Here is a 22,330-nt window from a genome sequence, read left to right as displayed (position 1 = left end):
TTAATTTTAAGTATTTCAGTAATTCAGATATTTTGTTACTGTTCATAAATTGACTACAACATTTATAGAATTCATTTTTTTTTTTGTTTGATTGCCCAAAAGTTAATTTCAGTTCTCAGCATTGATTGGTTGGACAGGCGACCTACGTCACACGTAAACAGTGCGTCATATTTACTTCCGGAGTCACGACCCTTCTTCGACCATGTGCACAGTAGAAACGTTTTCTGCTTTTTAAAATCCGAAATAAGGAGTAAACCAGCTGCCTGGTCCTGCTCAGGGCTGAAGACAGAAGAGACCCGACAGGACGAATAATGAGTCAGGCCAGTTGTCAAGAGCAAATTACCAGTAACTAACGGGGAAAGTAGCGAGGTGCTCTGGTGTCTTAGCTAGCTAAGCTAAGAAAGCAAAGCTTGTTAGTTTTCACCATGGCTTTGTACATAAAGGCCGCAGAGATTCTGGAGAAGGCCGATAAGAAGCGGGGCGCTTTGAAAACTCTGGTTTACGACAGTAAATTTGCGAACATCAAGCAGCTGTTCGCTCTCGTGTGTGAGACCCACAAGTTTTCCTCCATCCTGCAGGAGATCATCGAGTCCACCAAGCTGCTCAAACAGACCAAGCTGCAGATGCACCTGGCCAAGGTGCTGGTGTACGACCTGTTGATGGGCCAGGGGATCAAGTGCGGCGGCTCCTGGAAGGCCATGATGATGAAGCACCGCTCCAGGCTGCAGGCGGAGCTGGCCCGCATGAAAATAAAGCGGAAGGTCAGCAGGAACGAAGACCTGCTGCCGGCCAGCGTCCAGAAGCTCGGGGGCGACAAGCTGCCGAGGTATGTGCGCGTAAACACCTTGAAGACCACTATGGAGGATACGGTGGACTACTTAAAGAGGGATGGCTTCTCCTACCAGGGACAGGCCTCTAGGCTGGACGATTTAACCCTGAAGGGGAAAGACTTTGTGAGGGACATGCACCTACCTGACCTGCTGGTCTTCTCCCCTAAAACTCACTTCCACGACCACTTCCTGTACAAAGCTGGCCACATCATTCTGCAGGACAAAGCCAGCTGTCTCCCTGCCTTTCTCCTGGATCCCACACCTGGCAGTCATGTCATCGATGCCTGTGCTGCCCCAGGCAACAAAACCAGCCACCTGGCCGCCATCATGAAGAACAAGGGAAAATTGTTTGCTTTTGATTTGGATGCCAAGCGCCTGGCCACCATGTCGACTCTCCTGCTCCGAGCTGGGGTCAGCTGTCACCAGCTGGCAAACCAGGACTTCCTGAAGGTGGACCCTGACAGCCCACAGTATAAAGATATTGAGTATATCCTGCTGGATCCCTCCTGCAGTGGATCAGGTGCAGTAACCAGTAATGTGTACATTGTCAAAGTTTTAGTCAAATGTCTCAAATCCCTTCAATTTAGACCACCCCCCAGTTGAGGACCACAACAAATTTTCCTTGTTTCCTCCTAGATTTACAGCAGATACAGATTTAACAGTGTAAAGAGGGAGGAGGTCACAATACTTTCTTACTATGCTTCACCAGGATTCTTCAGAAACCATAATTCTGTTGTGCCAGTAAACAAACATTAGAACTGAAATATAATTTCTCTAATCTTGGTGTGGGTGCAGGTATGGTGTGCCTCCGGGACGACACCTCTGACCCGGAGAAGGATCAGGACCGTCTGTCCTCTTTGGCTTCCTTCCAGCTGCGTTGCCTGAACCACGGCCTCAGGTTTCCCCGTCTGAAGCGTCTGGTCTACTCCACCTGCTCCATCCACAGCCAGGAGAACGAGGAAGTCATAACATCCTGTCTGCAGCAGAACCCCGGCTTCAGGTAGAAACAGTCCACTTAACTTACCAAATAGTAGTTTTATACCTGCAAAATATTTGAGTATTCAGTAGTCGTTGTCATGAACATTATGTGCTTTTTGTCACATGAAATGTGCTGTTAACATTTCATCGTCATTGTCACTCTAATGTTTTCCCTCTGTACAGACTGAAGATCAACTTATAGAACACAGGAAATTCTCATAGTTAAATAAAAGTTATTCAACCCCCTGAAGTCCTTGTGGTATTGCTGTTACATAAAACAATATTTATAAAACAATTACTTGATTACTGGTTTTGTGTTTTGTCCTCCAGGTTGGTTCCTCTGCTGGCCCAGTGGCCCGAACGGGGCCTAGAGCCGCTCACTCAGTGTCTGCGAGCCAGCATCAGCAAGACTCGCACACACGGCTTCTTCGTCGCTCTGCTGGAGAAGCACAGTGAGGGTGAGGATACAGTGAGGCAGGACCAGGCTGTTCACATAAAGTAAGAACTGGGATGCTATGTAAAGTTATTGCTGTATGACTACATCTTAAACCCTATTAAAAAATATTGTAAGAAAACCTTTATATTTCTAAGGGCTCATGCTTCACATCTGGGTGTTATTTTGCTGTTTTTAAATTGTTTTTCATTTTTAATTTGCAATGTGAAAATTAGCTAGACCACAGGCAAGAAAAAAAAAAACACTGTTTCCCAATGAAGAAAAAAAAATATTTTTTCTTGTGATAGACATTTACAACATTCACAGTGTCTATACTTTCTGATCAATAATAGAAATAATATAAAAGACGAAATCAGAAATCACTCACAAGGATGTTTCTACATAGGCCCAAAACATTTGGACAGTAGTAGATCTAATAAAATAAATCTATGACATATGGACATCCAGAAAAATACAAATAGGAAAAATGTTAACTTGTTGTTGTCTTAATGTTGATGAATGGATTTTGAAAGCTCAGAAGATGAATTATTTCAACATCATTGACATTTATGATTATAGTGAATTTTGCTGTGTGCTCTGTCCCAGAAACACCGAGGTGACACCACACAGTCCCCCTGACGGTGAGAAGAGACCTGCAGCTTCAGAGGACGAGTCTGAAGCTTCAGAGACGGAGGACAGACAGACACCTGCTGCAGGACAGACTGACAGTACACCTGCCACGAAAAAGAAGAAGAGGAAGAATAGGAAGAAAAAGAAGAAGGCAGCAACAGTGGAGTGAAAATTTAAAATGGGACATGTGTATTGTTGTCTGTTAATTTCTGATATATACAGAAAATGTAACTAAAAAAATAAATATCTTTTACTGTATCATGTCTCTGTGCCTCTTTATTGATATGTTCTTCTCTTAAAATATCCTCTCAGGTGATTTCTAGTGTGATCTGTGTCTCTTTCCTCACAGTTTTTTATTAAGGCGCTCTCTGTTCATCCAGCAGGGGGCAGCAGCCTGCAAGAGGAGGCGGTACTTCCGGCCCAACAGAGATTCCTATTGGTTAAAACACTGCAGGTAAAGTATTTTATAACAGCTGAATGTTGTTGTGTAACAGCGTTGGTGTGTGTGTGTGTGTGTGTGTGTGTGTGTGTGTGTCTCCGTAGTTTGGACTCGGTGCACAACTTGTAAGTATTTTCTACTTCTAATGTTTAAACTCTGTAGTGTTAAATAATTGGCAGCTGTCATTAATGCGTGCTTGTTTGTTTTATTTTACATGAAAGCCACAAGCTGTTGAGCTGAGTTTTCACCCCGCCTCTTGCAGCTCCTCTCCCGGCTCTGGCAGCACAATGTCCCCGGTGCCCAAAGTGAGACTGTCCGGAGGTCTGGAGATCTGCCGGGTCCTGAACGGGATGTGGCAGGTATCCGGGGCGCACGGAGAGGTGGATAAAGCCAGAGCAGGTGCACATGATTGTAGTGATGGAAATATTACTGACAAAATGTAGGTTGATTTGGAAACTGTGGATATTAAGTTTGGATTAAATCTGTGCCACACAACAAGACCAGAACATGTTCACACACTATGAGCAAAAGTATATTTAAATACAGATTAAACTAGAAACACCATAAACTAGTTAGTGATAGTTTTAGTTTTTGTGCCTGCTCTCTAACTACATGCTGCCCTTCATCTTTTCCCCCCAGTTGAGACCATGCAGGCCTATGTTGATGCTGGTTTGACCTCATTCGACATGGCAGATATTTACGGGCCTGCAGAGGAAATATTTGGACAGTTCAACAGTCGGGTAGAAACTTACTCACACACACACACTGTGCTGTGCTGGCTGCGTCTGACTCTGTCTAAAACACAAGAGGGAGCTGATGCACTGTAGTTAGGAGTTTGTGTGTCTTTCTGTTTGTGTGACAGTTACAGATAGGAGACTGAATGAAATCAACAAGAAAGACGTGGTAAACCAAAATAGACCTGGTCCCATCTGACAGACCTTATATAACCTGTTTAATCTGTCTATATCACATGATGTAAATACGTTACTTATGGGGATAGTGCCAAAATCAAAGAGGAATCAAAAAAAGCACAAGCAGGTAGTTTCAATAAAGAGGACTTTAGATAGAATTTCAAACATTCCTCAACAGTATTTGAATCTTAGTAAATTAAGCATTTACTCTAATATTTAATGCAGTTTTACTTATTACCTGTGATGAGTGCAAGTGTCATGCACATTGCTTTCCAGGTATCGATTTTAAATTAAGCTGTTCAGCACAGAGCTGCAGATACTCAACACATGCATTAAGAAAAACACTCCCACACCACCAACACACAAACAAGCACAAACATGAGCTTTCTTATGCACACGTGTACTCTGAGGTCTCGGTATGGCTCGAATCAGAGATTTTGTGACTGATGTGTTGTGACAGTCTAATGGTGTCAACCATGCTCTCAGCCGTTCACCTGGAATAATGTGCAGAGTGACAGAGAGCTCCTCTCTCTGGTTTTTCTTTCTCACTCACACTTTGTATTCTCTTTCTCCAACAGATCCTCTGCTATGTTAAACAACACATAAACCTTTGCAAGATATTGACAATATTATTTATGCTAAATATGCAGAAACATGACTTAGCTCAGTTTAAATGATGGTAATTTGGCATTTTCACAACTGTGTCTTATTTATAGCTGAAGTCCAAACCCTCTGGGGATGCTGTGCCTGCTGTGCAGGGTCTGACCAAATATGTGCCAAGAGCAGGACCAATGGACCGCAAGGTAAAGCTCAGACGTAGGAGTTAAGACCAGACTGACACATGAACAGTTTAATCCACTAGGGAGCAGTGTGTTTCTTTATAAACAACCAGGGCACTGCCTTAATGATCTACTTAACAAATATTTGTTTTTATGTTAAATGATCAGATTCCTTGCTTCTGAAACCGTGCACATGTGATGTTCTTCATAGTATTGTCTTTAAAGAACCATAGTTCAGTTGTTGAAAGTAGAAACAGATGCTGACATGTGTCTCTGTGTGGAGGTGGTGGAGAAGGCTCTGCAGCGCTCCATGACCCGAATGCAGGTTGACAGTCTGGACTGTGTTCAGTTCCACTGGTGGGACTACAGTGATAAGAGATACCTGGACGCACTAGGACACCTGTCCGATCTGCAGCAGGAAGGACTCATACGTAAGTATAGTGTAGTACAACACACATACTGTAAATATGTGCAAACGTAGACAAATGATTTGGCCCACGAGTAATTTACTGAGCACTTTTAGTTTATACACGAGCAGGTAGATGTTTGCTTATCACAGATGATTACTCACTTTAAACAGTATGTTGGGAAATTCCATCATATAAATGTATGAGTTTTAACCGCAACAACAAAAGATTATTGTTCATGCTTACTATTCTCTGAAGGTTAAGTTAAGTATCCAGGATCTCTTTTTTTAATTCTGGGAAGTCTTTAATATCCTCTCTGTTTCCACTTGTTCCCTCAGGTGAGCTTGCTCTCACTAACTTTGATACACAGAGACTGGAGGAGATCACCAACAGAGGCATTAGCATCTCCAGCAATCAGGTAGCACCTCCCTCTACATGTTAGACCACTGCTCCACCAGACTCCTGATTTCTCTCTCCTCCTCCAGTGTATCGATTAACTATGTCCTTAACGTGGCTCTTTGCAGGTTCAGTACTCTGTGATTGACCAGCGTCCTGCAATGAAGATGGAACAGTTCTGTCTGGCCAACAACATTCAGCTTCTCACTTACGGCACTCTGGGTGAGATACAGCTTCCATGAATTAGAACTTTTATTTTTGTACGTAATAAGAATCATAAATACAGTAAAACTTTATTCATGTTTAATAATGAAAGCAGCACAAGTCCCATCATGTTGTAAAGATGTAAAATGGTGGATTTCTAAGATGGAGTCAGTTGACGTGACAACATGTCTTCTCTCTTCCACCCTCCCCCTCTGTCATCTTAACTCCTTCCTTTCACTGTGTCTCTACGTCCCACTTTTCCTGTGACCTTAATGTACTCCATATTTGCTCCCTTTTTTACTTCTCCCACCTCACCCACTTCCTACATCTCTATTTGTATTACCCCTCTTACCCTCCTCTCAGCTGGTGGTCTGCTCTCAGAGCGATACTTGGGAAAAGCAGAGCCCACATCCAGGGCGGAGCTCTGCACTGCCTCCCTGTCTAAATACAAGAACATGGTCGACACTTGGGGTGGTTGGAGCCTCTTCCAGGACCTCCTTATCACCTTAGAGACTGTTGCCAAGAGACACGACTGTTCACTGGCCAGCGTCGCCATGCGTTACGTGCTGGACCGCCCTGCAGTGGGCGGTGTCATTGTCGGCTGTAGGCTAGGTGTTGCAGGGGCGGGGCAACACATCAGTGACAGTCTGCAGAGCTGCAGCGCAGACTTGAAGCTGACGGCAGAAGATCTGTCCGCCATCGAAGCAGTGACACGACGCTCCAGGGACCTCATGGTGGTCATCGGGGACTGCGGAGATGAGTATAGGAGGTAAAGTCGGAGAGGGGAGACTGACAGAAACATTCACCACAGAAGACAATAAAATGCAACTTATTAAGAAGATCATTTAATGTTTTCTTCACAATTTTTGTTATGATCCAGTTTCTGCACAATGACTTTACCTGTTTCTTTCTTAAACATTAAGAGGATACAGTAACCCACTGAGTGCTACATTTTACATGACTGTTCCTTTAAGGAAGTGAAGAAAATTATGTCCCTTATAAATTATTTTGATGCAGTTAAACAGAGTCACCACTTTTGCCCTACAGTGCACGTTTATCTTATTCAAGTGCTTTCTCAGGTTCTGTAATCTGTGTTTATATTAGTCAAGTCTATCTTTAAGTCAGAAATCTTGCAGTTGTCTCAGCTGCACTAAAATGTATATTTAATTAATAAAGAACAGAGAAATGAAACTTGAACTCTTGAATATTTCTTTTCATATATTTTACAAGAAACATATCACCCAAATCAAACATTTTCTCACTACACTTTCAGATGATCCTATATGTCTTAGCAGTAGAAATATATAGAATTTTTTGTTATTTATATTTAGAGTCAACCCCTAGAACAATGAGGCATTCACACATACTGTACATTGATATTCCTTTGTGTCTGAGAAATGTCATGAGGCAGACGGTTACTGTGTGGAGCTCAATGAAGTGGAAGGAAGTGGTCTTGCAGGGTCGGCATAGCACCGTCTGGACCTACAGATGATAGACAAAGAGACACGGCACACAAATACAGCACGTTGAAGAAATTCTCCTATCACTGTCTAAAATTCACTTAGGATGAGCTGCCTTGTGTGTTTGGAAAGGGACTGTGATTGCCTGAATTTTTTGTGGTTTCAAGACACATAAATGCATAATTACTGTAGTTTGTGGCTGTAAATACAGTGGCAAGAAAAAGTATGTGAACCTTTCATGGTTTTCTGCCTTAATTTGTCATTAAAATGTGATTTGATCATCTAATTGAAGAGTAACAAATATATTGTGCCTAAAGTTATAAAACAAAGATGTCGAGCCTGTGTACCATCCCATCATCCACAGTACGAACACACACACCGCACCTCAGAGACTCAGTCCTGCTGCGCTACAGGACCAGGGTCAAAGTTTGTCCCAGATATCACATCTGATCCTTGGTGGTCCTTCTAATTGGCTGGAGACAAAGGGCTGTGAAGTACATGAAGGCGAAACATTTTAACGTTAAAGCTAGAAAATACTGTAACAAAATATCTTTTAATCAGCTTTACTGACCTCTGATTGAAGTTTGTTTTCAGTGGATTTGCTGTCTGGATTTAAAGGATTTTTCACAAAATGTACCTTTATAGGAAGCTGTCAGAAGTCAAAACTTTATCCCAAGAAGAAACCCCAGTTAAAGCCCCAGATTCCAAGTCACAAATAAAACATAGAAAGACAAAACTACAGTTTATCATGTACAGACTGTCACAGTACACACACACACAAACATACACACACAGTAACTAGCATCTCTCATAAGTACATGCACATATACACCTGCTGCATGTGTGAATTTTTCAATAGACTGTTAAATTATTAACACACATTAAATATGCACAGCACATGGAGGGTGTGGACTGGAATGATCCAACAGACTTCAACCAGCCACCAGGACACGTAAACCACACAGACTGCATCTGTACATGACGATTATGTAAGAGGACAGCAACTAGTTACCACGGAGACAGGAATTTGGTCGTTAGTTTTTCAAGAGCAATTTCTGACCCGTTTGTGCTGGATGAAAACTAAATATGATAAATATGGAACTGCAAATTAATAGAGCTTGTGCAGAGAGCACTGCTACTAGTCTGGCTAAAAATAAGGAGTCAATCATGGGTGAAGCAATAACACATATTTAAATGTCCTAATGTCCATCCATTATTTTTACTACTTTTAATGAGCCAATCCCAGCTCGTATTTAAACCTACAGGCAATTTTACAGTTGCCAAACTGCGTGACCTGCATGTCTTTGGACTGTGGGAGCAAACTGGAGAACATGTACACATGCAGAGCAGATCATGCAAATTCCACACAAATGCAACCTTGAGACATTATTAACCAGGATTTGTAATATTTTAGTTTGGTATTTATTCTCCCACATCAACCCACAAGAAACACTTCAGACACAGGTATTGTGAAGAAACAATCCCTTTATTGGTGTGAATCAGTCACATCCAAGTCAAGTCAGAGGGATTTAAAACAGTCAGTGTTTAAACAGACCAAACCAGAGTTTCTCTGCAGCTTTGCTGGCTCTAGTGGGGTGAGATTTACAAAGCTGTAAGGTGTGCAGACGTTTGAAACTCTGCGCTGAAGTAGTGAGAGGGGTTCCACACAAATTATAAAACGACTTCACTTTACTTCAAACCACGTTCACCGCTTATACTGAAACTCTACAGCAGCACCAGTGCTTTCTCTGGGAGGTAGGAAGGGGTTAGAGAGAGAGAGTGTGTGTAGTTATCATTGTGAGGACCAGCATGAATTTTTAACCTTTGGAGTGAGGATAAAGTGAGGACAGTCCTCACAATGAGACGAGTGTTTAAAGAGCAATTTTGGGGTTAAGACTATATTTTAGGGTTAGGGTACAGTTTAGTGTGAGGCAGTTAGTTGTGATGGTTAGGGTTAGGGTAAGGCAGTACACATGATAAATTGAAAATCAAACGCGACAGTAGGGGACTTGGGAATGCATTATGTCAATGACCTCACACTGACTGCCATACAAAAATGGAGGTGGCATGTTTATGTTTACTGAACTCACTAATTTCTGTGGTGAAGGTGTAAAACAACACTGATGACAGTTAAAAAGAAAAAACATATTACGTTTTTATTTTTTAAACAAATGTTTTATAGTTTTAAAGAGCATGAATGGGCCCATTTTGTGTGTGTTTGTTGTCGTCATGGTGATCAGTTTACTGCAGAGTCCTATAACACGTTGCTGTTGCTGCTGCTGCTGCTGCTGCTGCTGCTGTCACTCCTGCAGTGTTCTTACTTTGCATTGGCAGAGCTGCTGAGCACCTTACGGACCGCCTGAGTGATGGCGTCACGGTCGATGCCGAAGATTCTGAGCAGCTCGTGGGGCTTACCGCTTCGTGGTACCTGAGACACTGCCAGGCGTTGGACAGTGAAGCCAGTCTCGTTCACTACTGTTGAACACACCGCCTCACCAAGTCCACCTGGGAAATCAGAATCTAGTCAGTCAGCGATACAGATTAAAGTGATTTTTTTCTTCATATTCAGATTTAAATTCTAAATTGTTCCTTAATTTTGTGTCTCCTTTTGATTTTCATTCTTCTGTCATATCAAATCACTCTATGGGCGATTGAGCTCTGCAGTGATGTGATGCACACTGACAGGATCGACGCCGCCCTCCCTCAACTTTCTCTCCTCTCCCTCTTGCTCCTTCTCTACAAACCATCACTCAAGCATTTCTGATTGAGTGGACATGAAAGCTGAGGAATGAGAAAATGACAACTTCCTTACTTGTTCTTAGACCTTCCCTTCTACATTTTTCCCAGCCCTGTTTTGATCTATTATCTGGCAACCAGTGTGCACATGAAAATGCACACACACACACGCGCAATTGAAACAGAACAAGTGTGTGAAGGGGGTTTTAAAGACCTCAAATTTTAAGCCATAACCTGGTGAAGTATATTATTTTCTAACATATTGAAGTATAACAAGGAGTTTAAAGTTTCAGGTTTATTGCAACCACCCCAAACGTCAGCTGTGTGCTGACGCACCCTGAAGTACACTTCTAAATCACTACAAGATGTTAAACATTACTACCTTACTATGTTTTGACAGACAGTCCTAGGTATATGCTGTTACAGTCATCTCCAAATGTATGTTTGATTCATGTTAATAGATTTTTTTTATATCTTGCATGTTCATACATATGCATATATTACAATTCCTATAAAGCTGCTGATTAACTGTGTGTTTGCAGGACCTTTGTGTTTGACTCTATTAACAGACAGACCTAATCTCACAGAATGGAGACAAACTACACATATGTCAGAACACACACAAACACAACAGGAGGGCAGAAAGCAAATTTTGGACACTTGTTTTGGTCATGCTTGTATGTAGGTCAGAGAGAACCCAAAGGCTGGAGCTGAAATTAAGAAGCCCTGACAGGCTGTCCCAGCCCCGCCCTCTGTTCTCTGCCCTCTATTTACTGTTTGTTTGTTTTTTTTTTATCAATTTGTTCTTTTTAATAATAGTTTTCATCTCTCACTTTATCACATTGCTTTACCCACAACATTCACCTAAATTCTCTCCTACTGTATCCCCACATTTCACTCTTCATCCTCCATTTGCTCAGATTTTCTGCAGCAGCAGGACATTTGTCCTTTGCTGCTCGAGGCATCTTTACTCATGAGCCGATACACGAGCAGCACGAACACGCAAGCAGCCACATATTAATCCTTATGCCTGCTGGTTAAAGCCGTCATCTACTCCCCAGACGGGAATGGACCAATTACATAAAATCATAAATTCAGTAGTTTCATGCAGTAATGTAGAATGGCACTTTATATTGTTCTATAGTCTTTGGACTTGCTTAACGTACTGGAGAATAATACACTGCCTGTCCAAAAAAAAAGTCTCACTAATATTTCATTGGACCACCTTTAGCTTTGATTACAGCACACATTTGCTGCAGCGTTTCAATAAGCTTCTGTAATGTCGCAACATTTATTACCGTCCAGAGTTGCATTAATTGTCATGCTCCCTGAACCACTCTTTCACAATTTGAACCTGATGAAAAAGTCCATTGATAATAACCTGGTCATTCAGTATATTCAGGTAGTCAGCTGACCTCATTCTTTGGACACATAACGTTGCTGAACCTAGACCTGACCAACTGCAGCAACTCCAGATCATAGCACTGCCCCCACAGGCTTGTACAATGACACTAGACATGATGGGTGCATCACTTCACCTGCCTCTCTTCTTACCCTGATGCGCCCATCACTCTGGAACAGGTCAAATCAGGACTCGGACCACATGACCTTCTTCCATTGGACAATTCTTAACCCAGTTTAAGTAGTTTCCTTCTCCCTCCTTAGCTGTTTTCTTTAGTTGATTCATGCCAATAATTTGACCCTTCTGAAACAGATTACGGTAACATCTTTTCCACAACCACAGGATGTGTCTTCAGACATGGTTGTTTAACAAATGAGAAGCTACTCACTGCATCAGTTAGGGTTAAATAACTAGTTGACAGCTGAAACATAATCATCCATGTAATAATTATCCAATGGGAGGCTCTTACCTATTTGCTTAGTTAAATCTAGGTGGTGACTTTTTGGGAGTGAAAACAGTAAAAAAAAAATAATGACAGAACTAGTTTTAAGCAGCAACATAATGAATCCAGAAACTGAACCACTTAGGAAATTAGATCAATTAGTTGATTTCAATTTGTGACTATGAATTTGTTACTTTAAATATGAAACTATAAATCAAACCAAGATAAAAAAAATAATATATTACTGGAAACTAATGGGTTTTAAGATGCTTTTTAAAATGTACACTGTGCAAATATATTTGGTTCATTAAGGAGTCTTTAGTGAAGATGGAGAGCTGATCTATTTATTAAAGAGTGTAAAATATCCACATCTCGTGGCTTTCATCCCCAAACATGTTGTTGGAAGGTAATATGTCATTTTTGTGATGTGGTCCTCACCTTCATAGTAGTGGTCCTCCACTGTTATTATACGTCCTCTGGTTGCTCTAGCGTTGTCTATGATGGTTTTGGAGTCCAGGGGTTTGATGGTGAATGGATCAATCACACGGATGTAGATTCTCTCTGAGGGAGGAGAGAGCTAGGTGAATATGTACCAAATCCAACTGAATGCCATTATGAAAAAGCATACTTCAGCTTTAAACATAACATTATGAAAAAAACTATGAGGCACAATAAATTGTACAGTGTTTGTAGACGACATGAGCTGGTTTGTTTTTCTTTGTCTGTCTGGCTCTGTTGTCTCTACCTTTCTTCAGCTGTTCAGCTGCAGCCAGAGCTTCATGAAGGGTCACTCCTGCTGCAACCACAGTCACGTGATCATCATTGGTTTTATACACAACCTGAGTGAGGAGAGAAGATTATGATAAAAAGAGGAAAAAAAGAAAGATCATAGAAGAGAAAACAAGAAAATGTTTAATTTAGTTTACAGATGATTTATTGTGGAGAAACACTGCTACAAACCTTAGCCTGTCCAACATGGAAGTCCTCGTTGGAGTTGTAGATGATGTTGTTCTCTGGGCGGCTCGTTCGGATGAAACACAAACCCTGAATGAACCAGAAATTATCTACATGGGATTGTACATTTAAGAAACTACAGAAGATAATACATAAAATTCCAACCACTGTAAAGATTTTTTTTTTTTTGTAACTAGGAGTACCTTTGTGTTAGCGGAAAGCTCCACAGCCTTCTCAGTGGAGACACCATCGCTCGGGTAGAAGATGGTTGCTGTGGGAATGGCTCTGAACATGGCCAAATCCTCCAGACCCATCTGAGAGGGCCCATCCTCACCTAAATACACACACATATACACAACAACACATCAGGTACACTTACAGTACGCACATGGCTGCAGTATGTTTGAAAATGAATTCTAGTGGACATCTGTATATTTAGACTGTAAATGTGGACATGCAATGTACCTGTGGAGGTGGAGAAGAAGGAGAAAGGGAAGGAGGAAGAGGTGAAAGAGAATCAGGCCACTCTGTCATCACATCCATGACACAGAGACAGAAAGTGGCGAGGAGGAGTGCTGATAGCAGGAGAGGAAGATGGACAAAAGTAACAGAGGAGGTGAGGAGATGGGGGAAAGTTTAGGAATCAGGGAAATTAAACCAAATGAATACAGAGGTATCCACGGTAGTGAAATTTAAAAATCAAGTACAACCCAGTGAAGATTGAGGATAATGATCGTTGTATGTGCAGTGTGCATGGATAAAATATTATCAGTGACTTGGTTAATGTCACACCAACAATAACAAGAGTCAAGGTCAAGTCACACCACTCCTTTCCTCAGATTATAAGCTAAAAAAATATTAATTAAATCAATAATAACATTGTTCCTTCTATTGTCTGAAAGTCAATATTAAGTAATCGGGGGAACAATGAACACTTGTTCATCAAGACAATCGTGTTGGGGAAATAAAAAAGGTGAAAGCACTTTAAAATTAGTAAGTGAAAAGGTCATAGGTCAAGTCATTAAGAACATGACTGATGGAGAGAATCAGGCACTGACCAATAGAAACACCACAGTGGGAGCCACAGAGGTTGATGTTGCTCTCAGAGATGGCGGCCATGCGGAGCTGGTCAAAGGCCCGGGTAAAGAATGTGGCGAAAGTGCTGGCAAACACGACATTGCGGTCCCGCACGGCACAACCTATCGCCACGCTCACCTGTAGAGAGAAAAGAGAAAAAAGAAGAATTCCTTAGACAGAACATTTAGAAAAAGGAAAGGCAGGCAAAGCTGGTAAGATGTAAAGGGGAGAAACTGGAGCTGAATTGAATGCACAGCAGAAATATAAGATTTTAAGGCAGTAAAAACATTTATGACTGCAGTAACATTTAAAGTCACTGTCATGATGCAGGTGCAAAAATCTGTGATATACTTCCTGTATGTGTTTCATGTAGTTTATCACAGCTACGAACTGGTTCAGAACCTCTTCAACTACAGATCACATCTCTTTCTTACCATGTTCTGCTCTGCAATGTAACACTCCACGTAGCGGTTCGGGTGTTCATTTTTGAACAGCTCAGTGAAGGTCGAGTTCTTGGTGTCTCCATCCAGAGCCACCACATGCTCGTTGTAATGGGCCAGCTTTGCCAGAGCCATACCGTACGCCTTCCTCGTAGCAATCTGATTACAGGGACAGACAGGCAACTGATCAACAAACGGCAATGAAGCCCAATATTTATTGTCTAATACACTGTAGAGTAGACGCCACATCTTGGCAAAAGGTGTTTAAAATAAGGCATTTTATACAAAAAAGGTCAGTTTTTTTTTGTCCAGTGTTTCATTCAGTTTAAAACCCAAATGAGACTTTGCCAAAACTGAACACACCTTGTCTCCTTGTTTGTAGCTGGGTGCACTCGGCATGCGGATGTTGCGGAGGCTGACTGGTGATGCATCCTCAATGGGCGGCGCAGGATAGAGGCGCTTGTTGCAGGTGATGATGCGGCTCTGCAGCTCCTTGATCACACTCTCGGCCATGTCTTTGGACAGGGGTTTACCATGCCAGCCCATCTTATCCTCAGCCACTGAAAGAAAGAAATACACCTGAGTACTGGATCATATGATATTTTTGTGAAGCTAAACCAACACAGTAAAATAATAAAAGTCCAAAAAAATCAGATAATCCCAGCCAGCTGCAGGTTTTTTAACACTCCAGTATTTGTCCTATTTAAACAGCAGCATACTCCTCTCCTAAACACACACACCTTGCTGTTATAACAGCTGCCTTTATATCTTTCTTTGTCACTCACACACTCACACACACACTTCCTTTTACTCTTATCACAACACAAGTACAATAGGCTGTTGCTGTGAGGGTGTCCTACACATTCTGAGGGATTATGGAGGTTCAGCAGCTAAAGCGCTAAAGCACTGCCGGGATTACAGTGAGTTAGAGGCCCTCTGCATTGACGGCAGGGTCCAGAGGCAGTTAAGAAAACTTCTGACAGAACGATTAAAGTCAGTTGCCACCATTTTACCTTGTCATCATTTAAAAGATGATTTTTGGAGCAGGTTAGCAACAAAGACTGAGTGTTGCACTATGAAACCTGGTGTGAATTAGGATTATTCTTTTTTAAATATGCAAATTTTAAAGAAAGAAAGAAAGTTTTGATCCATAAATTCGTAAATCTACATATTACAGAATTGTAATGATGTTTGATGTCTCGCACTGTGAACCACTGTGTGACAGATTATTTTACCTGGCATTCCCTTGCCCTTGATGGTCTTGGCAATGATGGCGAGTGGCTGGTGACGGGTCTGACTCAGAACTTTACACAGCTCCTCCACACTGTGGCCATCCACAATAATGGCGTGCCAGCTGGAAAAACAGAAGAGATTCATCTTTAAGTTTAGTCCTGCAGGTGATTTTACACACCAACACACACACACACACACAGCCACAAACTATTTCACTCACCCAAAGGACTCACAGCGTCGTTGGTACTTCTCCACGTGGTGCTGCAGCGGAGCCGGGTCGCTCTGACCCAGCCTGTTGATGTCCAAGATGGCTACCAGGTTGTCTAGCTGGTAGTGAGAGGCGAAGGCCATGGCCTCCCACACCGAGCCCTCAGAGAGCTCTCCATCACCGAGCAGGCAGAAAACCCGATAGCTACAATCGCCAAGAGAGAGAGCTTTTATGTTTTTAAGTAAAGGGAGAATGTATAAAGACAAAGGTTGAGAGATAATTGAGGCATTTTATTCCTCGTCAGCTCCATTTTCCCTCTTTGCACATCTTTCTATCCTCTGATTCCTCATATAGGGCTCGAAGTGGCAGCTGGCCCTCACACCTAAACACGCACACGCTTCACCCCCCTCTTGCTGCACTCAGATCATCTTCACTAGTTGCTCTCATGGCGTAACAACTCCTGACAGCTTTCCACTCAAACAAACACATTCTCATTAAAGCTGGAAGATAGGGCGAGACACGCTGCATTAAACCACGCATTCCAACCCGGAGCGCAAAGAAAAATAAACAGCACAGAAAGAAAAGAGGAAGATGAGAAGAAAGAGAAAAGAGGAATTCCACAGAGATGGAGAGAGAGAGACAGAAAAGAGGTAGAGAGTCAAAGCAGGAGGGGTAAAGTTAGAGGATAAGAAACAGTCCAAGAACCATGACATCAAACTGTCCCTAATGATAAAAGTGGAACTGAAGCGAGCCTGTTTGTGATCCAGGGTCTCCAAAACATAACGAACTCCCTTACTTCAGCCACTTTGGACTTGAGACAGTATTTTGATGTACTAACAAGCCTTAAAGTAAATCATTAGAGCATATTATAACATTTAGACAACTTTAATATAATACCTGAGCTACATTGTGAACACAGCTACCCAGTGTAAAGAAACAACAGTCTGAAGGACATCGAGTACAGCAGCTACAGTAGTAAAGTAATCCCTCAGGAAGTGTGTGTGTTTCTCTTTCATCCTGTCTTCACGAGGTGAGAATAACAGATCAAGACAAGGTGATACCTGTCCTTGAAAACAGCCCAGACACATCCAGATCCAACCGGCACACACATATACCTACTTCATTGTGGGGGCACATCCATTCAATACACTCTTTAGTATTTTCCGCAGGGTACAATGCATTTCCCACTGTATATTCCAAAATTACAGTTCGAAGATGGTTTGAAATACCTGCTGTGCCACTCCAAGAGAACTTTCTTGCATAATCCAGTTTAAATTATGTGAACATGTGCATGTGGCTCTAAGAAGGACTGATGTTGCCAAACATTTTTTAAACATTGCATTTTAAAACAGTAATACAGTCCTCTGTTACTCTTGAGCTGTTCTCAGCAATAGGAGGAAACACATCAAGCATGGTGGACGCAGTATAATCTACCATGTATTAAGAGATGCAACAGAAGCACAGAAATGCATTTTGGAATTTTTTTGGAGAGAGGATGAGGGTAAAGGCTGAGGCAGAGAGATGAGTGAGGAACTGTGCTCTTGCATGTGTGATTATTAGAGCAGAAGCAATCGAGTGCACACAGAATGCAGAGAGATATCAAGGGCAGCCAACTCACACTGCAAGTATGGCATTCCCTGACTGTGTTTTACTAAGTCTGTCGTGGGCAACAAAATGAGTAAAACAATGTTCCTGAAAGTGAGAGTTCAGTTCAGACGCTTTTGTGTCATATTTATCTTCTATAAAAAAAAAATAAAAAAATAAAAGGTGAGTGGAATGTGTTGTGTCCTATCACTGCCACATAGCTCTGTCTGTCTATTGTTGGGCTAAAATCCACGCAGCTCTTTCTAGATCACATCAGAACAAAAGAGACAACAATTCAAGTTAGCCAACGTTCAGCTGAATAGTAGCTGCAGACTGTGCAATACAGGTTTATTAATATATGGCGAAATCACCATGTTTAAAACAGTTTGATTATTAAAAGTAAAAAGGAATTTAATCTAAAATGAAACTGCATAATGCATTGTATTCAATTCCACCTTCATGAACAGGCTAATTCACAGATTTCTTTTTTCTTGATCGCTTCCTGGACTAATTTCTCAGATTACTGAACTGAACTCATTCATTCTGAACTGAAGGTAGAACTGAACAGAGGTCAGCCCTCTTAGCTCTCTGTATAGCTGCATAAATGTCATCCCAGACCAGACCTGTCACGCACGGTTTTATCCAAAGCTCCAGGCTGAAATGTCATGTCAGCACGGCGAACTACAGCGTGCATTATGTCACGCACACTTTTATTGTGTCTACCTTAATATGTGCAGATGCAAACTGTGGTGCTGTGATCCTGCAAGACTTTTGCACAATGGAGAACCTCTGTGTGAGGTCATTTTCTTTTTAAGGACAGTTTGTTTGCATGTTTATCCAAGTATGTTTTTGTGTATGTTACCTGGCCTTGTCAAAGTATTTTCCAGTGTACGCCATTCCACAGGCCGCTCCCAGCCCTTGACCTAGGGACCCAGTGGCCACATCCACAAACTGCTGTTTCTGTTACCATGCACACATGCGGAGATACAAAACATGCATCTTACTCCTCAAATTACACAGAATGACAGGTACAGGAGCTTTGTATTAGTGACATATAAACACAGAGATGATAACCTTGTAGAAGTAGAACTCACTGAAGTTTTGGGTTGCATTAGATTCTACAGGTTAACCTAATAGTAGTCAGTGAGTGTTTATGTTGATATAGTGAAAAACATGAGCTTTCAGATCCAGGACTTCCTGGTCTGAATGTCACCTCACTGGCACAGGATGTCCTTCTAGGATAGAGTCAACCTTGCGGAGATTGAGGAGCTCATTTTCCTTCAGGTATCCCGTCTCTGCCCATGCAGCGTAGAGCACAGGAGCAGCATGGCCCTGGGGAGACATGTCGTTTGTGTAAAATAATGCTTTGCCACCGGCACCTTACAGTGAATGACTGGTTAATATCAGGAATAAACTAATGTTTGAGGATGTCAACTGAAATAAAAGTCTTAAAAAAGTGTGCAGAGAAGAAAAAACAAAAACTCATTATGGGAAACATCACTGCACTGCTCATTATTAACTTCTAGTCTGCAGAAATAGAAAGTGGTAGGACTTGTAATAAGTGTGAAACAAACTTCTATAAATTATCCATTTCCATTTGACAACATGATAAAAAAGAAGGTGTTCATGTATAACAGGTAAATCAATGTTTTAGGATGTTTCTTGTGTTTGTGTGTTACCTTTGAGAGGATGAAGCGGTCATTACTGGGGTTGCGGGGGTCTTCAGGTCGGTACTTCATGGTATGGAAGAACAGCACTGACATGATCTCTGCCGCGCTGCAGCATGATGTAGGATGACTGCAACAAAATAGTGGGAAGAGAGCAATGAAACTAAATTAAAAACTCTCAAAGGAGTGCAACATCTGTCATATCCAATTGACTCGAATCAATCTGAGTTTAACTCATTTCAAGAACATGAACAAGGCTTAAATATGACGTTTACTTAACCTAACTGATGCCCAACCTTGTTCACTCACCCTCCTTATGTGCACAACACAGGCTTCTCTAGTGTTAAATTCTATTAAGAGTTCATTACACCAACAGTAAATAATCCCCAACCCTACGCTTGATCAGATATACGGGCTCTTCTACTAATCCCCTGCACACTGTCCCCTGTCAGAAATCTGAAACACTGCAGACAATTTCCAACCTAACCTTTTACCAAACACACTTTGTGAATTTTGGTTACTCGTGCCTCATTGTCTTGAAATAGAAATGTGTTTCAGCAGGACAACATTTATATAATGTAATTTTTTTATTCTTCATATTAATTATTGGACATGCACTCTCCCTGTTGTACACACTTACATTTATAAGACATGATTATATCATGGTCCCAAGCTGTTATGACAAATTAACCCAAAATAGATTATGATCAGTTTTTACTCCCATGTTATTCTTTATTTTCAAACCACATGCCAGCAATACCTCACTCCTGTCTCCTCCATTAAGACATTTATCCTGGAACACAAAAGTTGAACAGAGAATAAAAAAACATTTCTAATGATTTTTTTTTTTTACTTCACAGCACATTTATTCAAATGCATTATTATATATTATATATACGTTCAGTCTTTATTTCCCCGGAACCCGCCCTGGAAGCATCTGTCAAATAACTAACCACTATGGCAGTGGAAGCCAGAAACATGACGCACAGTCACGACAGATCTAACTAACGCACCGTTTCTGCTGTGGTTTCTTTTTAATACTTCGTGTAGCCTTTGGGAGCCGGGGCAGTCAGTTTGGGAGGTGGAAAAATTAAAACAGAATAACGTCGGCTGGTCAATTAGTTATTTTCTTTTTAATGTTATCTTCTCACCAGAAACGTGTCAACCCAGATGTTGATGATACCGCACAGCGAGCGCATTTTTTATAACCTAGTAAATCTAATAAATTACAGCTCGTTAATTACTAAATAAACTAGTACTACTGAGTACCTACTGAGTAAAACTAGGTCGAACGTTTAATTTAATTAACGAGCGATAACTTACTAGATTACCCATTTTTTTCTGCTTCTTTCAGCTGTTTGACTTTTATGTCACTGGATGCACAAACGCGTCAGTCTGGACCGCGTCTCTCCAGAGGCTGCACCACTGGATCTACTGGATCACGCACAGACCCGGTCTCTATTCTGCCTTTCTTACATAACCGATCCCAGAGTGCGCAGGGGGTGAAGGAAGAGCGCAACACTGGTGCACCTACAAAAATGTTTAGGAGCGAATCTCCAAATCCGACGTGATTTATGTATCGGACGCGGTGGTTAGATAAAGCAGACACAGCTTCTGATGAAATGCACTAAAAGCGTTACTGTTCTGTGAAACCTGACAGGGCTGTAAACGGACATCTAAAAGCGAAAATTACAAGGAAATCAACTCTGATCATTTAATTTCTAGAGAAGTGCGTAAACTGCGCTCGCAGAAGTTTGGCACCTAACTATTTTTACGCACACGGAAAATATAGGAAAAAAATCAGTCAGACCATACATGACGCAAATATCTGGACACTGAGCATGAGTAACATTATGAACGCATCATTTGTACTGTTGGTCCTCTTGTATGGTGTCTCCTGCGGGCAAAGTCAATCAGGAATCATGTTCTGTAATTACGCACAGCTCCTCTACTTCTATACTGTGTCCTTCACACAGACAGTCCCGGGACAGTACCCATGTTTTGGTGTCGTCTACATCTCTCCAACGGTTTAATCTCCACCTCTTCTCCTTACCCGCTGCCTGCTGCAGTTGTCGCCTTGATGGAGTTGATCCTGAGCCGGGTGGCGATGTTCCTCAGCGCCTGCACCGTCTGCTGGTCTGGTTTATGGTAGTCCTCCATCTGGCCGATGCGCCGAAGTTGAGCACACACGCACACACAAGCCGGTTATAAATGAAGCCAAGAGTTAAACGTCCCAGGTCTGCTGTCCCGAGAATAACGGCGAGTGTGCAGCGGACGACGGTAGGGGTTAAAAAGAGACGCTGCTGATGAACCTAAAAGACATGGAAGGAGGGAGGGGGCGTGTTTGCAAGCAAAGCCTATGAATATGGCTAATCTAGAGCTAAAAGGAGCCTAGTTACTCCAAACTGTCACGCATGAGCACAGCCTATAGTAGGAAGGCCGCACGCACACTGGAAAGCGCAGGTGCACAGTCACACACATCCAGGTACAAAGTGGTCAGATCTTAATTAGTTTTTACATGAAGCTCATTATGTTCTCACATTCTTTACATTAGACTTGCAGTCGCATTGTGTGGCACATACATGCACCATCATGACCAACTAAGCAGAAATGTCTAAGAACCGAAACTTTAGGAGCTTGATAAAATGTTAAACATTTACAGGAAATGATGTTACAATGACTATATCCTATCAAAGAATTAACATCATATTAAGTGTAAGGTAATCCTGTTTGTTTAAGTGGAACATTACAGTATTTTTTTAAACTGGAGCTAAGGACATCAACTGGACAGGAAGGACATGAGTCCGTGTCCACGGTTAAGTGCATTATAAAGACATCTGTCCAGGGAAGCTATCCCATTATGCTGAGGAGAAATGTGGCGTGCAAAGTGGAGGATCTCAATCTTACCTTAATGACTTCTTCCACCAAGGCCGGCCTGACTGGCTGCAACACAAAGTAGCTACACCTGCAACAAGCACATATTCATGTAAAGATCCACAGACAATTTTATTTTTCTGTCTTCAAAATATCTCACTTTTGTGTGGGAAAACATAAGGCTCACTTTTTGAAGACTAATCTTTTGTGGTTTTGAGAGATCCAAACTCACTGGTTATGATCAGG

At 41.8% G+C, this 22,330-nt stretch overlaps 3 protein-coding genes across 5 annotated transcripts; 2 read left to right on the top strand and 1 right to left on the bottom strand.

Annotated features, from left to right (window-relative positions):
* Positions 1-175: 175 nt before the first annotated feature.
* On the top strand, positions 176-3,136 carry nsun5 (NOP2/Sun RNA methyltransferase 5). The gene is made up of 4 exons (XM_026366858.1): positions 176-1,350; positions 1,626-1,830; positions 2,139-2,306; positions 2,848-3,136. The coding sequence occupies exons 1-4, from the start codon at positions 426-428 to the stop codon at positions 3,038-3,040; spliced, it is 1,491 nt and encodes a 496-aa protein (XP_026222643.1). The 5' UTR covers positions 176-425; the 3' UTR covers positions 3,041-3,136.
* A 240-nt stretch (positions 3,137-3,376) lies between these two features.
* On the top strand, positions 3,377-7,184 carry LOC113166861 (uncharacterized oxidoreductase At1g06690, chloroplastic-like). Of its 3 annotated transcripts, none has more exons than XM_026367040.1 (8): positions 3,377-3,435; positions 3,573-3,709; positions 3,950-4,050; positions 4,938-5,024; positions 5,284-5,431; positions 5,746-5,825; positions 5,932-6,025; positions 6,371-7,184. In XM_026367040.1, the coding sequence occupies exons 2-8, from the start codon at positions 3,598-3,600 to the stop codon at positions 6,778-6,780; spliced, it is 1,032 nt and encodes a 343-aa protein (XP_026222825.1). In that variant the 5' UTR covers positions 3,377-3,435; positions 3,573-3,597; the 3' UTR covers positions 6,781-7,184. The 3 variants fall into 3 exon arrangements, with proteins under 3 accessions (XP_026222825.1, XP_026222824.1, XP_026222826.1); XM_026367039.1 differs by having other exon boundaries at positions 3,383-3,435; positions 3,532-3,709; XM_026367041.1 differs by lacking the exons at positions 3,377-3,435; positions 3,573-3,709 and adding an exon at positions 3,744-3,840.
* A 1,791-nt stretch (positions 7,185-8,975) lies between these two features.
* Positions 8,976-22,188, bottom strand: LOC113166888 (transketolase-like). Its single transcript, XM_026367087.1, has 15 exons — positions 22,118-22,188; positions 21,264-21,522; positions 19,223-19,340; positions 18,762-18,875; positions 18,406-18,503; positions 15,972-16,163; positions 15,754-15,872; positions 14,882-15,078; positions 14,513-14,677; positions 14,060-14,216; positions 13,205-13,335; positions 13,008-13,091; positions 12,793-12,886; positions 12,486-12,608; positions 8,976-9,972 (listed from the first exon to the last, which is right to left on the bottom strand). Exons 2-15 carry the CDS (start codon positions 21,368-21,370, stop codon positions 9,785-9,787), a joined length of 1,887 nt encoding a protein of 628 aa, XP_026222872.1. The 5' UTR covers positions 21,371-21,522; positions 22,118-22,188; the 3' UTR covers positions 8,976-9,784.
* Between the last annotated feature and the right edge of the window lie 142 nt (positions 22,189-22,330).

Source organism: Anabas testudineus, chromosome 7 (assembly GCF_900324465.2).
Source record: "Anabas testudineus chromosome 7, fAnaTes1.2, whole genome shotgun sequence".
NCBI classification, from domain to species: domain Eukaryota; kingdom Metazoa; phylum Chordata; class Actinopteri; order Anabantiformes; family Anabantidae; genus Anabas; species Anabas testudineus.
Note: the sequence above shows the minus strand (reverse complement) of the source record. Positions and strands in the feature narration are given on the sequence as shown.

Coding starts and splice junctions, on each gene's coding strand:
- nsun5 (XM_026366858.1), top strand. CDS start 426: ATGGCTTTGTACATAAAGGCCGCAGAGATTCTGGAGAAGGCCGATAAG. Junction 1,351..1,625: donor TCCCTCCTGCAGTGGATCAG/GTGCAGTAACCA, acceptor GTGTGGGTGCAG/GTATGGTGTGCCTCCGGGAC. Junction 2,307..2,847: donor GACCAGGCTGTTCACATAAA/GTAAGAACTGGG, acceptor GCTCTGTCCCAG/AAACACCGAGGTGACACCAC.
- LOC113166861 (XM_026367040.1), top strand. CDS start 3,598: ATGTCCCCGGTGCCCAAAGTGAGACTGTCCGGAGGTCTGGAGATCTGC. Junction 5,432..5,745: donor GCAGCAGGAAGGACTCATAC/GTAAGTATAGTG, acceptor TTGTTCCCTCAG/GTGAGCTTGCTCTCACTAAC. Junction 6,026..6,370: donor TCTCACTTACGGCACTCTGG/GTGAGATACAGC, acceptor CCCTCCTCTCAG/CTGGTGGTCTGCTCTCAGAG.
- LOC113166888 (XM_026367087.1), bottom strand. CDS start 21,370: ATGGAGGACTACCATAAACCAGACCAGCAGACGGTGCAGGCGCTGAGG. Junction 15,079..15,753: donor CAAGGGCAAGGGAATGCCAG/GTAAAATAATCT, acceptor TCTTTCTTTCAG/TGGCTGAGGATAAGATGGGC. Junction 12,887..13,007: donor TCCATGTTGGACAGGCTAAG/GTTTGTAGCAGT, acceptor CTCCTCACTCAG/GTTGTGTATAAAACCAATGA.